The sequence below is a fragment of the Triticum dicoccoides genome, chromosome 2B, assembly GCF_002162155.2.
Source record: "Triticum dicoccoides isolate Atlit2015 ecotype Zavitan chromosome 2B, WEW_v2.0, whole genome shotgun sequence".
Taxonomy (NCBI): Eukaryota; Viridiplantae; Streptophyta; class Magnoliopsida; order Poales; family Poaceae; genus Triticum; species Triticum dicoccoides.
In genome coordinates, this window is record NC_041383.1 from 806,531,792 (window position 1) to 806,548,758 (window position 16,967).

Genomic DNA, 16,967 nt, shown 5'->3' on the forward strand with positions numbered 1-16,967 from the left:
CCTCCTTGATGTCTATCTTCTCGCCGCTGTACTCACTGATGTACTTATCTTATGAGCTGAAATGAAATTGGGCGCCTATTGGTGCCTTGCTTTGTTAAAAAAAATAAAAATAAACGAATCCAGCTAGCTAGCTGTACATCATTTCATATGTACTGTTACATAGGTAGAATGACCTAATAGCTAACGGACGAGGACAGTTTTATTTTTTAAAAATCTCTGCCTTACACTCTCAAAGAAACAACGATCGCCATTTCACGTTGAAAATCTGCAGGACAGAATAAGCCAGTGTCCATCGATTGGTTGACATATGGGCCTGATTGGACACAATAACGCTCAGTACATCGAAATAACGGGTGTTGCGTCCGGCAGCCCAATTAATACGCGCACTCTCGGTTTTTCTTCCTTCTGTTTGTCACACAATTTTCATTAAAAACAGCTTCCTCTTACTTTTTGATAGAATTGAAAATATTTAATTGCACGATTAAAATAATCAAGAACTAAAAACATGTTTGTGAATTAATGAAATGTTTTTGTACTGTAAAAAAGGTTCATGATTTTATAAAAGTTCTCGCTTAAGTGTTTTTTAAAATGGTTTATTTCACAAAATGTTTAATTTCTTAAATCCGGAACTTAAAAAAATATTCAATGGTTTTTCATATTTCAATGATTGGTTTTCTTAACATCAATTTTTTAAGTGTTCATGAATATAAAAAACATGATTTTATGAAAGGGTAAATAAAATATAAAAGGTGGAAGAAAACCATGGAAAAACAAAAGAATGGAAGAAAACAAAATCTAAGAAAGAAACGGAAAAGTCGAACCAAAAACGGAAATCAGATAAAAATCAAAGAAACTGTAACGAAAAAAAACACATGAAAGCAGAACCAAAGATAACATGCGGAGTTCAACGTATTTTTTGGGCATCATGGGCTGATCCATGATAGCACATGGGGTGTGTGATTGCCCGACATTTTGTAGCAACAAGCCACAAAATAGGAGTTCCCATCGCTTCCTCGGGTGTTTAAACTGACTAAAACCGAACAGCTTGTACCCGTTCGCTTGTGCTCTCGTGAGCAGTGGCAGAGCTACGTTGGGGCCATCCCGTGTTGTGGCCCGCCCAACATCTGAAAACTTATACACGATACATGTATCCATGAGGCCTTAGAACACATGCCCACGGGCTATTTTCCTCTCTTTCGCCCGCCCAGCCCACCCAGGATTGTGCTTCAAGCTCTGCCACTGCTTGTGAGTCCAAGGTGAATTGGGTTTCTCGCCTCCTGCTGGCAGCGCCGCAGCTCTACCTCATCTCGGCCTTAGGCCATGGCCGCACGATGGATCTCGGTCCATGCCGGCGGGAGGGCTCCTCCTTGGTTTTTAGATGCCTTTGTGTCCGTTTAGAGTTTGTGTCATGCTTAGGAAGACAAAGTGGCGGCGACTCCTTGAAGTTGGAATAAGATTCTCCCCGTCTAGCCCCCGTCACGGCGGTGCTACTAGCATCGTCAGGGGGCGTGTGGATGTGTGTCTCTGGCGGATCTCGCATGGTTGGCGCGGTGGTTGTCTTTGGTGGATCCACATAGATCTGGTCTTCGTGCGACTATGTTAGTGTGTCTTCAGGTGGGATGCTTTCTATCTACGCTATGGTACGGTCAGCACAATCTGGGAAACAAATTGCAACATTCACGGGGGAAACATTGCTGCAGGGTACACGATGAGTCAGTGTAATTGAAACCAGGCCAATGAGAAAGAGCTCAAAACTCCAAGTCAACACGGAAAAAGTTCTGCACTGCAAGTTCAGTCATGATCCGAATAAGAATTATATCAAGTGCAGCCCCGAGCACACACATGGGCATCAAATTTTCTTCAACACCAGCAGCTGAAGGCACGCACACAATATCTTCAACAACTTTAGTCATGAAAAGCACAAACTCCATGCACTGAAGAAAAAAAATTGAGCCAAAAACTCTGTGGAGAAATCAACCTCATTGTTACAGAGGAGGGTCGAGGAGGGAGCCTGGAGGAGGGTGATGATGCTTCCATGAACATCTGTTTTATTAATTAAAAGAAGGAGAATCGAGGAGAGATTCTTTGACTAACTGAACAAAATGTGCTCACGCGCGTACATGTATCTACTACATGCAAAATCAAGCAGGCACAAGTCACAGCCTCAACGAAAAATCCATCACTATCTGCACTTGTCAATCTCACCATCCTAAAAAACTAAATAGGCACACAATTAATAGAGCAGGGTGCATATTTCATCCATTCGAACATAGTGCACACATAGTGCTCAAACATTTATTCCTAGAATAGTGGTTTAAACAGATACAGAGATTGAAACTTCATTGTCATTTAAAACATAATAGAAAATCTGCTATCCGGTTAATAGTAACTCCCAAGATTTCAGAGAAGAGTCAAACTAACAAATCTAGTAGCAGGTTTTAAGAGCTAATGGAAAATAAACGCGCCTCCGAGGACTGTGACAACAACCTCCGAGGTAACTCTTCAACAAAAAAATACAAAATTCTTTGCACCGTGTGAGTATAAAGCCCTTGATTATATTATAAAAGTAACGCTTACTCCCTCGCACATATGGACCTTGAAATAAACCAAAATCTAGTTGTATCAAGGATAGATGAAGATAGATAGACAGGTGGAAGTGGATAGATTTCTCAAAGAATCAACCATCTAGCACACTAGCCCTAGTAAACTACATGTAAAAGATAAAAACAATCGAGAAAATGAAAAAGACCTTTGCGTTTCATTGAATTGAAAGGATGCGGAAAAGTTACAATCCTCCTAGGAGGTTAGTTTTACAGTACAGCATACAACTCAGTGGACATCCTAGGATTGGTGCAGAACAACCTGCAGGCCTTGTGCCCCTGCCTTAGACCAGCATCACATCTCATCCTTGATCTTGTTGAGGAGCCCGGTGATGTATCACGTTGTCGAAGACGCATTCACTGATTTGATAATTTACCCGGACATAGCGCCTATCACTGATATGATGTCATTGGCGATATTCTTGGCATCTGCTGCAATACCAGCCAATCCTCTCCTTCCTAACCCAGCACAGTAGAGCCCATTTTCACCTTTCCAATGATTTGTATATTCTTTGATGGGCAGTCCATTGCCATTTAACATGCTCTCAGCATTCTGGGATAAAAAAACAACACGAAGCTTGTTAGCAGATTTAACAATTGTTGCACCAAGAAAACAAACTCAGACATATTCAAACATCGATGTTGTTACCCTGAGCCATATATTTGTTGTGCTTTTGTATCCAGTTGCAAACACAATCGCGTCAAATGATATCTTTTTACCGCACTGAAATTCAACCATATCGCCCATGATCTTACTAATGCTCTCGTGTACCTGTATGAGATGAATAGAATATTGAAACTTGGCATATGAAGACAACATCTGTTATGAAATTTATGTCATGTCAAGGATATACTTACTTTGATGATACCTTTTTGATTAACCCGACAGTGCCAACATCAATAACAGCGGATCGGCCGGTCTCTGGCTTGAGGATCATTGGACCCACTTTTGGCCTTCTGATGCCATACCTCGATAGGTCTCCAAATATGAAATTATCATGATATTATCATGGTGTGTGTATGTAAGATGTGGATGCGTATATTATCATGCTATTTACAAAGAAGTTATCAAGTGTATGTTTCAACAATTATTTCACATGGTAGAAGTTATCGCGATGTTTGCACTTAAGTTATCAGGTATGCGCAGCTTAAATGATCATGTTATTTACACAGTAGTTACCGGGGGTATGTTTTCAACAACAAGAACTCGTCTGGTCAAGGTTACCATGTAGTTTGTATGTAAGTTATCAGATGTGGATGCGAATATTATCATGCTTTTTAAATAGAAGTTATTGGGTGTGTATTTTTTTAACAATTTTTCCATCTAGTCAAAGCTAACATGATATTTGTACCTAAGTTATCAGATCTACGGTGCTTAACTAATCATGCTATTTACAGAAAAATTACCGGGACACATTTCAATAAAAAAACCGAGTCGAAGTTCGTGCAGATATGAAGAGCATATTGCCTTTTATTTCTTCGAAAAAGAAGACATCAGTGAGATGGTTGTTTAGTTAAATTAACTACTACATCCAAACCGTTTGAATCACATGACATGCAAAAATGTTGTCTGGATTTTATTTTGGTGCATTTGCACCTAGGAGTACAAACTACATCGTCAAAAAGTGGTCTATCTAATAATTTTGAAGGGATCTGGCCTAGCTCGGTTGGTACAAAGACATCGGCTTATCTTTGATGATTCGGGTTTGAATCCCAGGGTAGACCTCTATTTCTTTTCTCTTTTTTGACAGAGAACAGTTGTGGGAGAGATAAACAGGGTGAGGAAGGGAACAAGTGTGTGAGAGAGAACCTGGATGCGAAGAAAAATCGGGGATTACCGTCAGGAGGAGGACTGGACGTGCGAGAGAAACATAGAGGGATAAGAAAGAACTGGTGGTTCGTGAACTAACTGCGCGGTCAATTAGGGCCGTTCGATCCAAAATGAACGGAATCTGCATCGTCTGGATCTAATGCAAAATTCATGCCGACTGTAAACTAGCTTTCTCGTATATACAATGTGTTTGTGTTAAATTTTCTGCTGACAGAGGACTGGGATGAGATGTTCTAGACAAGGAAATTAGTTGCACTTACATGTCATCGTGAAAGGAATATGTGATCGACTCATCAGCAAGCGAAGATTATGAAAATAGTAGAGAAGAATTGGACTGCAAGTTCAAGGTATAAAAGGTGCCCGCTCCAGTAAAAAGTGTGGACACATAGGGTTGTGCAAGGTTTGGGCAATGAAAAATTAAGGTTCTTGTGTTATTATACAAGTTTCATGTTTCTCTTACACTTGTTAGTTCATATTATTCTTGTCTTGGCTCAGTGGTTGGGCATGCAGTTGTGCAGCCTGACAACCTGAGTTTAATTCCCAGAATTGACATGTGATGCACAGGGGTTTCCCCCCGTTTATTGAGAATCAAGCTTGGTGTGTGGTGGAACCACTCATCAAGAAATATCTTGATACTCATTTAAAAAATTCTGAGGACCCTGTTTATCTTGGTACTCATACTAATATGATTGTATGCACCTCTAGTTGGTGCAGAGGCCGGGAAGTGAAAATCTCTCCCAATTTTTTAGGAGCGGCTTCGTCTTGCACGGAGCTTCGGTGGAGCTGTCAAGTCATGCCTAGCCGACAGGTGCTACGCTGAGTCCAGCCTAGTTGGCAAGTGCTACGCATGATAGATCTTTCTGATTGTTCGCGTCTGGGAGGACGAGCGCAGGGCGGTGGCGCCGTTGGGCGTTGATGGATGTCCGGCCTGGCAGGGATGATGCGAATCTCTCTCTTGAAGATGGTTCAGTGGTCCGATGATAATGACGGCTTCTAAAACGTGTGCATGTGGTGTCCGCTTTAGGTAGGCTGCACCAGCTATTGGTCCCGATACATTATGTTGATGGATCGGTGGCGACACCGGCTTTAGATATGGGGAGTGAGAGCACTCCATATTATCGAGTTTGTAGGTGTGAGTGGTGGCTTCGGGTGAATTGATGTATGTTTTTATCAGGTCTTTGTGGAATAATTAATAAAGATGGTTGCATGCATGGATTGATGCAGAGGCTGGGGTTCTAACCTCCTTTAAAAATATATTATTCTTTCTTCTTATGCCAACTCTATCATCTCATATTTCAAGTGGCCTTGACAACATCAAGTGTTGGTGCCTATGTTAAATCTCTACACCGTCACACACAGAGAGAGAGAGAGACTGTATACTGACGTGGAAAGAGGAAAGATCGGGAGTTCATGGTATAAAAGGTGCCCACTTCAATAAAAAGAGTGCACGTACATGTTGTGCAAGGTTTAGGCAACGGCAAAAAAAAGTTTCTCGTGCCATTAGAGATGAGAATACTAGATTGCTGTGAGGGCTATAACTTGCATGTTTCAATTACACTCATAATTGTTGTTTCCTCTTATGCCAACTCTATCAATTTATATTTCGAGCGGCTTTAACAACATCAAATGTTGGCTCCTATATTAAATCCTAATCAGTCTACAGACCACACACAAATGGATGAGAAAAAGAGAGATGGGAGTTCAAGGTATAAAAGGTGCTTGCTCCAATAAAAAGAGTGCACACATAGGGTTGTGCAAGGTTAGGGCAATGTAAAATCAAGGTTCTCGTGCCATTACTTTCATGTTTCACTTACACTTGTTAGCTGATAATGGTTGCTTTCTCTTATGCCACCTCTATCAACTTATATTTCAAGTGGCCTTAACCACTTCATGTGTTGGTGCCTAGATTAAATCATAGTTTGTCTATCTCTAGACCAACACACACATGTGGAGATAGAGAGAGAGATCAGATAGTGGCATGGAAAGAGATAAAGATGAGGAGTTCATGGTATAAAAGGCGCCCACTCCAATAAAAAGAGTGCGCGTACATATTATGCAAGGTTTAGGCAATGGCAAAAATAAGGTTCTCATGCCATTTTAAAAATATGAGGATACTACATCACTGTGAGGGGTATAACTTGCATGTTTCACTTACACTCATAATTGATGTTTCCTCTTATGCCAAGTCTATCAACTTATATTTCGAGCGGTCTTAACCACATCAAGCATTGGCGCCTAGATTAAATCATAATCAATCTAGAGACCACACAAAAAGGTATGAGAGAAAGAGAGATGGGAATTCAAGGTATAAAAGGTGCCCGCTCCAATAAAAAGAGTGCACACATAGGGTTATGAAAGGTTCGGGCAATGGAAAATCAAGGTTCTTGAGTCATTATATAACTTTCATGTTTCACTTACACTTATTAGTTTATAATTGTTGTTTCCTCTTATGCCAACTATATCAATTTATATTTAAAGTGGCCTTAACCTTGGCGCCTAGATTAAATCGTAGTCTGTCTATCACTAGACCATCACACACACACATGTGGAGAGAGAGAGAGAGAGGGAGAGAGAGAGAGAGAGATGGGATAGTGACATGAAAAGAGAGAAAGGTCAGGAGTTAATGGTATAAAATGTGCCCACTCCAATAAAAAGAGTGCACATACATGTTGTGCAAGGTTTAGGCAATGGAAAATAAAGGTTCTCTCATTATAAAGGTATCGTTATGAGGGGATGGCGGCGACGGTGGATCCGGAGGGCCAGCTCCTCGCGACAGTCCTCCGCCGCTCTTTCATGGTAGTGGAGACTAATGCGCGGCGGCTTTGCCAGAAAAATGCCAAAGCCATCTGGCTTGTCACCGAGGAGTTAAAGCGCAAGGCTATGGCAAAGGTGGCAGCAAAAGTGAAGGCAGCCCGGATAGCAAAGGCGAATGAGCGTGCAGCTCCGACGAGGAGTCTAGCCTCCCCGACGGCTCCCACCGCTCTAGATCCGACGACGACGACGACTCTCCCGCCGCCAACGCCAACGTAGACACAGTCGTAGTGGTGACAACAACGGGGATGGGCCGGCGGGAAAATGGTAATTTCCTTTGTCCTTCTCCGTCCTTGTTTGGCTATTTAAGTTTAGATTCTAGGCCGTCCGGCGATGAACTGTTTGTTTTTTGGTCCGGTGAACTGCGATGTATATATTCTCCTATGCAATTTCGTTGATCTATGTCCGCTTGTTGCTTTCTTACGCCTGTCTATGTAGTTTTGTTTGTCTATGTAGTTTTGTTCATACGTTACATAGATAACATGGATTTGGGTGCCGGATTTGAGATACCCGGCTGTGGACGCGTGCCTTTGAGGGGTGACCTGTCCCTATCCGCGGGCGCATCCAGGGTGTACGCGGACGTATTGGGAGCCAAACTTGCTATATCCAGCTGTAGATGCTCTTATATTGGATAAAGAAGTTTTAAACCACGTAACTAGTAATAGCCAAGATAATTCCAAACAGTACTCTCTTCGATACAAGTATAGTAGCGTGCATTTAGCCAGACTGCCAGAGAGCAACCAGCATCCTCCACCACATATATGACGATCTCATCCCAAAATGTTATCTTCTTCACAGTTCATGGTCATTCTCTTTCTCGTTGCTGCTCCGTACTCACCATCGGAAGCTCCAGCCGGCAGCACCACTTTTGTCCTCGAGTCACTCCATGCCTCCCAAGTCAACTGTTAAATTGAGGAGCTTTTGTATTTAGGTTGCCACTGTCCAGCCTGAGTCGACATGATGCGGTATGGGACGGTGGGCTTGGACGATGGCGACTAGGCCGCGGCCAGCGGTTGCAGTGGCAGGGACCAGTGCGGCCAAGGACCAGACTGGTTGTCGTGTCAAGATTCTCCGCTACGATTATACAATGTCTAAGAGGCGTGCAGCATGCAGCGTCTTCTTGGAATGTTCAGATTATTGCACCTCTTATTGTTGCCATATCTGATACATCCTTTAACATGTAATCTGTTCAAAGTTTACATAGAAGTTTTGCTGATTGCAATGACCTGCGTCCAGTTTAGCTAATGTGGTTAGATTTATTTTTCCTTTAAGTAATCGGTACAGGTTGCAGCACCCAAAAAAAAGGCTAATAGAAGCGGTGGTACTAGAACACTGAGCACAACTTAGTAATTTCAGTTCTTCTTAGAAACCAGAACCAATATCTTAGGAAATAAACAAAAGGATTCTTATTTCTTCTCATTTTAATACACCACTATCGTACGGTCAGCACAATCTGGGCAACAAATTGCAACATTCACAGGGGAAACATTGCAGCAGGGTACACGATGAGTCAGTATAATTGAAACCACACCAATGAGAAAGACCTCAAAAACTCCAAGTCAACATGGAAAAAGTTCTGCACTGCAAGTTCAGTCATGATCGGAATAAGAATTATATCAAGTGCAGCCTCGAGCACACACATGGGCATCGATTTTTCTTCAACACCAGCAGCCGGAGGCGCGCACACAATATCTTCAACAACTTTAGTCATGAAAAGCACAAACTACATGCACCGAAGAAAAAAATTTGAGCCAAAAACTCTATGGAGAAATCAACCTCATTGTTACAGAGGAGGGTCGAGGTGGGAGCCAGGAGGAGGGTGATGATGCTTCCATGAACATCTGTTTTATTAATTAAAAAAAAGGAGAATGGACGAGAGATTCTTTGACTAACTGAACAAAATGTGCTCACCCGTGTACATGTATCTACCACATGCAAAATCAAACAGGCACAAGTCACATCCTCAACAAAAAATTCATCACTATCTGCACTTGTCAATCTCACCATCCTCAAAAACTAAATAGGCAAACAATTAATAGAGCAGGGTGCACATTTCATTCATTCGGAAAACATAGTGCACACGCAGTGCTCAAACATTTATTCAGAGAACAGTGGTTTAAACAGATACAGAGATTAACACTTCATTGTCATTTAAAACATAATAGAAAATCTGCTATCAGGTTAAGAGTAACTCCCAAGATTTCAGAGAAGATTCAAACTAACAAATCTAGTAGCAGGTTTTAAGAGCTAATGGAAAATCAACGCACCTCCGAGGACTCTGACAACAACCTCGCCCACGGCCCTCCAAGGTAAATGTTCAACAAAAAAAATTACAAAACTCTTTGCACCATGTGAGTATAAAGCCCTTGATTATATTATAAAAGTAATGCTTACTCCCTCGCACATATGAACCTTGAAATAAACAAAAATCTAGTTCTATCTAGGATAGATGAAGATAAATAGACAGGTGGCAGTGGATAGATTTCTCAAAGAATCAACCGTCTAGCACACTAGACCTTGTAAACTATATGTAAAAGATAAAAACAATCGAGAAAATGCAAAAGACCTTTGCGTTTCATTGCATTGAAAGGATGGGAAAAGTTACAGTCCTCCTAGGAGGTTAGTTTTACAGTACATCATACAACTGAGTGGTCATCCCAGAATTGGTGCAGAAGAACCTACAGGCCTTGTGCCCCTGCCTTAGACCAGCATTGAGTCTCATCCTTGATCTTGTTGAGGAGCCCAGTGATGAAAGGCATCACGTTGTCGAAGACGCATTCACCGATTTGACAATTTACCCGGACATAGCGCCTATCACTGATATGATGTCATTGGCGATATTCTTGGCATCTGCTGCAATACCAGCCAATCCTCTCCTTCCTAACCCAGCATAGTAGAGCCCATTTTCACCTTTGCAATGATTTGGATATTCTTTGATGGGCAGTCTATTGCCATTTAACATGCTCTCACCATTCTGGGATAAAAAAACAACACAAAGCTTGTTAGCAGATTTAACAATTGTTGCGCCAAGAAAACAAACTCAGACATATTCAAACACCGATGTTGTTATGTTGAGCCATATATTTGCTGTGCTTTTGTATCCAGTTGCAAACACAATCACGTCAAATGATATCTTTTTACCGCACTGAAATTCAACTATATCGCCCATGCTCTTACTAATGCTCCCATGTACCTGTATGAGATGAATAGAATATTGACACCTTGGCATATGAAGACAACATCTGTTATGAAATTTATGTCATGTCAAGGATATACTTACTTTGATGATACCTTTTTTGATTAACCCAACGGTGCCAACATCAATAATAGCGGATCGGCCAGTCTCTGACTTGTGGATCATTGGACCCACTTTTGGCCTTCTGATGCCATACCTCGATAGATCACCAAATATGAAATTTGCCGCCATCACAAGGAGGTTATCCACTAGATTCAATGGGAGACGGCGAGCAAGTGTCATCCCCAACCGGATTAATTCTTTTGTCATTATATGAATCTGCAACCACAAAACATGTCACATCTCTTTTGAAGCATGCATCATAAAATAAAATTTCATAGAATCATCTTCTTTCAAGAGGTATTTTTTCTGTGTAGTTCATCTAATTGTTTAGTTCCTTGTGCATGTTATAAAATAGTCTGTCGCTCTATACCATGAAATACTTTCCAGTAATAACTCTGAAAATGGCATCCTTCTAGTGGTGACTATATTAAGAAATTGCCCCATAACCACTGAAAATATATAGTGCCCGTAGGGTGGGGGTGGGGGGATCCCCTAGTGTTTCCAAGTCAAAAAATAATATATATATATATATATATATATATATATATATATATATATAGTGCGTGTACGTATCGGGCTTCGTATAACGATTGAAGTATTGGAACCATGGGCCGCAAGGTCATAAGCAATTTCCATTCCAGAGTTGCCAGATCCAACGACCAATACATTCATGCCAGAGTAGCTCTTGCCTGACTTGTAGCTTGAGGAGTGGATGACATCACCCGGAAACTTCGCAATCCGGGGATCATTGGAATATTCTCTGCACTATTCTCACCACTTGCAACGACAAGAAACTTTGTTGTGAACCTGACTAGCTAGTGTGCTCTTTGCCATGTCATGTGCCACGATGGACCAACAGTTTTCGTCATTGTCAAATGTGGATGTCTCCACACTAGTGAGATACTTGGGTCGAATATTGTAACGCTCAACATAGTTATCCAAGTACTTCACAGACAAGGTTTTTCGTATGTATGTTGGTGCATCTAGTGGGTATGACATGTGTGGCAACTCACAGAACTCCTTTGCAAGATGCAGTTTGAGGCGATCATAGGCGCGGTTGCGCCAAAGCGACGCGCTGCAACTTTCACGCTCGACAATGACATAGGGAATTGAGAATTGGCTAAGGCATGCTGCTGTTGCAAGGCCTGCTGGCCCAGCGCGATCAATCAGCACTACAATATTCTCCATTTCAAAGAGGAGAGTTGACAAAGTTGTGGGATGGGTGCAATGCTAGGCTGGTGTGTTTGCTTGTTTGCTCGATGAATCTTTGGATGCATATGTGGGCATATATATACTGGTATGTTTCATGTGTTAATCTATTTACAATGAGGAATGAAAAAAGTAAAGATTTATTGATCCCTTATCCTGGTGTGTACTATTATTCCATCTAAACATTGAACCGTTGGTGTGAAAGCATGTCCTGATACATTATAGGGACATAGAATAGGCAGGAAACACACTCTTGAACGGTTGTTTGTTTGGAAACTTATCAACCGGGCTTTGGATATGTTTAGACTAAAATATCTTCTGAATTTCTTTCCATTCCTGTTGACATCAATGGAAATTCATATAGGATAAGTATATGTTCGGTATATACTCCCTCCGTCCCGAATTACTTGTCGCAAAAATGGATGTATCTAGACGTATTTTTAGTTCTAGATACATCCGTTTCAATCCATTTTCAGGACATAATTCGGGATGGGGCAGTACTTTGTATGCTAATTAAGATTAAAGAAAGATTGCTAGTGTTTCTTTCCTTTTCTGTATATTATGCAAGCATTTCTTTCCTTCCCCTATACTTGCAAACTAACAGGCCATGGCCAGTTAGCCTTCCTTCCATATGGAGATGGACCTTGCAGGTGTCTTCTAGGCCGTCGACGCCAAAGTACTGGTCGAGCATGGATGGCCTTAGACTATGGTTGCCGGCTTGCATTTGTAGCATTTGTCTTGTCGAGCATTGAACAGTTTCCTCATGTTGTCTATCTAGAAACTTCATCCGTGACAAGGCATGTTTTCAGCATAAGCTCCCCAGGTCGTCATCAGCGTGGTAGATTTGTTTCGCTTGTTCTTTTGTCAGCCATTATTTGGTAGGCCCTTTGTGCTATTGTGAAAAAGAGTTAGTTGTTGTTCTTCTACCTCGTCTTGTTTTGAGATTTGGATCCTATTGGAACCTAGTTTTTGTGTTTTTTCTGAACCCCTTTTGTTCAGTTTTGTTTCTCAACCTAGTTTGAGACTTTGACTCATGACCCGCTACCGCGCGCGGCCGGGGCGCGCCTACCCTAGTCGCCGGTAGAGGCGTCCCTGTAACACCCTGGTTTTTGGCCCTTTCTTTTTCTTTTGATTTCTTTGGGTTTTGCCCTGATTTTATTTTTGGAGTGGTTTTGTGGCCTTGCCACCTGAGAGATCATCCTCATTCCTTCTCTCAACCCGGAGGCGCGCAAAAAATATCTTCAACAACTTTAGTCATGAAAAGTACAACCTACATGCATTGAAGAAAAAATTGAGCCAAAAACTCTGTGGAGAAATCAACCTCATTGTAACATAGGAGGGTCGAGGAGGGAGACAAGAGGAGGGTGATGATGCTTCCATTAACATCTGTTCTATTAATTAAAAAAAGGATAATGGAGGAGAGATTCTTTGACTAACTGAATAAAATGTGCTCACCCATGTACATGTATCTACTACTCCCTCCGTCCGGAAATACTTGTCATCAAAATGGATAAAAGGGGATGCATCTAGACGTATTTTAGTTCTAGATACATCGCTTTTTATCCATTTTGATGATAAGTATTTTCGGACGAAGGGAGTACGTGCAAAATCAAGCACGCGCAAGTCACAACCTCAACAAAAAATCCATCACTATCTGCACTTGTCAATCTCACCGTCCTCAAAAACTAAATAGGCACACAATTAATAGAGCAGGGTGCACATTTCATTCATTCGGAAAACATAGTGCACACGCAGTGCTCAAACATTTATTCAGAGAACATTGGTTTAAACAGATACAAAGATTGACACTTCATTGTCATTTAAAACATAATAAAAAATCTGCTATCAAGTTAAGAGTAACTCCCAGGATTTTAGAGAAGAGTCAAACTAACAAATCTAGTAGCAAGTTTTCAGAGCTAATGGAAAATCAACGCACCTCCGAGGACTGTGACAACAGCCTCGCCCATGGCCGTCCGAGGTAACATTTCAACAAAAAAATACAAAGCTCTTTGCACCATGTGAGTATAAAAGCCCTTGATTATGTTATAAAAGTAATGCTTACTCCATCGCACATATGAACCTTGAAATAAACAATAATCTAGTTCTATCTAGGATAGATGAAGATAGATAGACAAGTGGCAGTGGATAGATTTCTCAAAGAACCAACCGTCTAGCACACTAGCCCTTGTAAACTACATGTAAAAGATAAAAACAATCGAGAAAATGCAAAACCCTTTGCATTTCATTGCATTGAAAGGATGGGGAAAAGTTACAGTCCTCCTAGGAGGTTAGTTTTACAGTACATCATACAACTCAGTGGACATCCCAGGATTGGTGCAGAACAACCCGCAGGCCTTGTGCCCCTGCCTTAGACCAGCATCGTATCTCATCCTTGATCTTCTTGAGGAGCCCGGTGATGAAAGGCATCACGTTGTCGAAGACGCGTTCACCGATTTGATAATTTACCCGGACATAGCGCCTATCACTGATATGATGTCATTGGCGATATTCTTGGCATCTGCTGCAATACCGGCCAATCCTCTCCTTCCTAACCCAGCACAGTAGAGCCCATTTTCACCTTTCCAATGATTCGGATATTCTTTGATGGGCAGTCCATTGCCATTTAACATGCTCTCACCATTCTGGGATAAAAAAAACACAAAGCTTGTTAGCAGATTTAACAATTGTTGCACCAAGAAAACAAACTCAGACATATTCAAGCATCGATGTTGTTACCTTGAGCCATATATTTGTTGTGCTTTTGTATCCAGTTGCAAACACAATCGCGTCAAATGATATCTTTTTACCGCACTGAAATTCAACTATATCGCCCATGATCTCACTAATGCTCTCCTTTACCTGTACGAGATGAATAGAATATTGACAACTTGGCATATGAGGACAAAATCTGTCATGAAATTTATGTCATGTCAAGGATATACTTACTTTGATGATACCTTTTTTGATTAACCCAATAGTGCCAACATCAATAACAGCGGATCGGCCGGTCTCTGACTTGAGGATCATTGTACCCACTTTTGGCCTTCTGGTGCCATACCTCGATAGATCACCAAATATGAAATTTGCCGCCATCACAAGGAGGTTATCCACTAGATTCAATGGGAGACGGCGAGCAAGTGTCATCCCCAACCGGATTAATTCCTTTGTCATTACATGAATCTGCAACCACAAAACATGTCACATCTCTTTTGAAGCCTGCATCATAAAACAAAATTCCATAGAATCATCTTCTTTCAAGAGTTATTTTTTCTGTGTAGTTCGTCTAATTGTTTAGTTGTTTGTGCATGTTATAAAATAGTCTATCGCTCTATACCATGAAATACTTTCCAGTAATAACTTTGAAAAATTGCATCCTTCTAGTGGTGACTATATTAAGAAATTGCCCCGTAACCAGTGAAAATATATAGTGCCCATAGGGTGGGGGTGGGGGATCCCCTAGTGTTTCTAGGTCAAAAAATAATATATAGTGCGTGTACATACCGGGCTTCGTATAACGATTGAAGTATTGGCACCATGGGTCGCAAGGTCATAAGCAATTTCCATTCCAGAGTTGCCAGATCCAACGACCAATACATTCATGCCAGAGTAGCTCTTGCCTGACTTGTAACTTGAGGAGTGGATGACATCACCCGGAAAACTTCGCAATCCGGGGATCATTGGAATATTCTCTGTACTATTCTCACCACTTGCAACGACAAGAAACTTTGTTGTGAACCTGACTAGTGTGCTCTTTGCCATGTCATGTGCCACGATGGACCAACATTTTTGGTCATTGTCAAATGTGGATGTCTCCACACTAGTGAGATACTTGGGTCGAATATTGAAACGCTCAACATAGTTATCCAAGTACTTCACAAACAAGTTTTTTGGTATGTATGTTGGCGCATCTAGTGGGTATGACATGTGTGGCAACTCACAGAACTCCTTTGCCAGATGCAGCTTGAGGTGATCGTAGGCGCGGTTGCGCCAAAGCGACGCGCTGCAACTTTCACGCTCGACAATGACATAGGGAATTGAGAATTGGCTAAGGCATGCTGCTGTAGCAAGGCCTGCTGGCCCAGCACTAACAATCAACACTACAACATTATCCATTTCAAAGAGAAGAGTTGATAAAGTTATGGGATAGGTTCAATGCTAGGCTGTTGGGTTTGCTTGTTTGCTCGATGAATCTTTGGATGCATATGTGGGCATATATATACTGGTATGTTTCATGTGTCAATCTATTTACAATGAGGAATGAAAAAGGTAAAGATTTATTGATCCCTTATCCTGGTGTGTACTAGTATTCCATATACATATTGAACCGCTGGTGTGAAAGCATGTCCTGATACATTATAGGGATACAAAATAGGCAGGAAACACACTCTTGAATGATTGTTTTTTGGAAACTTATCAACCGGCTTTGGATAAGTTTAGACTAAAATCTCTTCAGAATTTCTTTCCATTCCTGTTGTCATCAATGAAAATTCATATAGGATAAGTATATGTTCGGTATATACTCCCTCCGTCCCGAATTACTTGTCGCGAAAATGGATGTATCTAGACGTATTTTTAGTTCTAGATACATCTGTTTCAATCCATTTCCAGGACGTAATTCGGGACGGGGCAGTACTTGTATGCTAACTAAGATTACAGAAAGATTGCTAGTGTTTCTTTCCTCTTATGTATATTATGCAAGCATTTCTTTCCTTTCCCTATACTTGCAAACTAACCGGCCATGGCTAGTTAGCCTTCCTTCCATATGGAGATGGACCTTGCAGGTGTCTTCTAGGCCGTCGACGCCAATGTACCGATCGAGCATGGATGGCCTTAGACTGTTGTTGTCGGGTTGCACTTGTAGCATTTGTCTTGTCGAGCATTGAACAATTTCCTCATGTTGTCTATCTAGAAACCTCTTCCGTGACAAGGCATGTTTTCAGCATAAGCTCCCCAGGTCGTCATCAGCGTGGTAGATTTGTTCCGCTTGTTCTTTTGTCAGCCGTTATTTGGTAGGCCCTTTGTGCTGTTGTGAAAAAGAGTTAGTTGTTGTTCTGCTATCTCGTCTTGTTTTGAGATTTGGACCCTATTGGAACCTAGTTTTTGTGTTGTTTATGAACTCCTTTTGTTCAGTTTTGTTTCTCTACCTAGTTTGAGACTTTGACTCACGACCCGCTATCGCGCGCGGCCGGGGCGCGCCAACCCTAGTCGCCAGTAGGGG

At 41.5% G+C, this 16,967-nt stretch overlaps 1 protein-coding gene and 1 pseudogene across 1 annotated transcript; both read right to left on the minus strand.

Moving 5' to 3' along the window:
• Positions 1-10,036: 10,036 nt before the first annotated feature.
• LOC119361509 lies at positions 10,037-11,728 on the minus strand (annotated as a pseudogene).
• Positions 11,729-14,211: 2,483 nt separating this feature from the next.
• Positions 14,212-15,862, minus strand: LOC119368914 (probable indole-3-pyruvate monooxygenase YUCCA11). Its single transcript, XM_037634025.1, has 5 exons — positions 15,688-15,862; positions 15,251-15,366; positions 14,696-14,929; positions 14,486-14,608; positions 14,212-14,391 (listed from the first exon to the last, which is right to left on the minus strand). Exons 1-5 carry the CDS (start codon positions 15,860-15,862, stop codon positions 14,212-14,214), a joined length of 828 nt encoding a protein of 275 aa, XP_037489922.1.
• Positions 15,863-16,967: the final 1,105 nt, after the last annotated feature.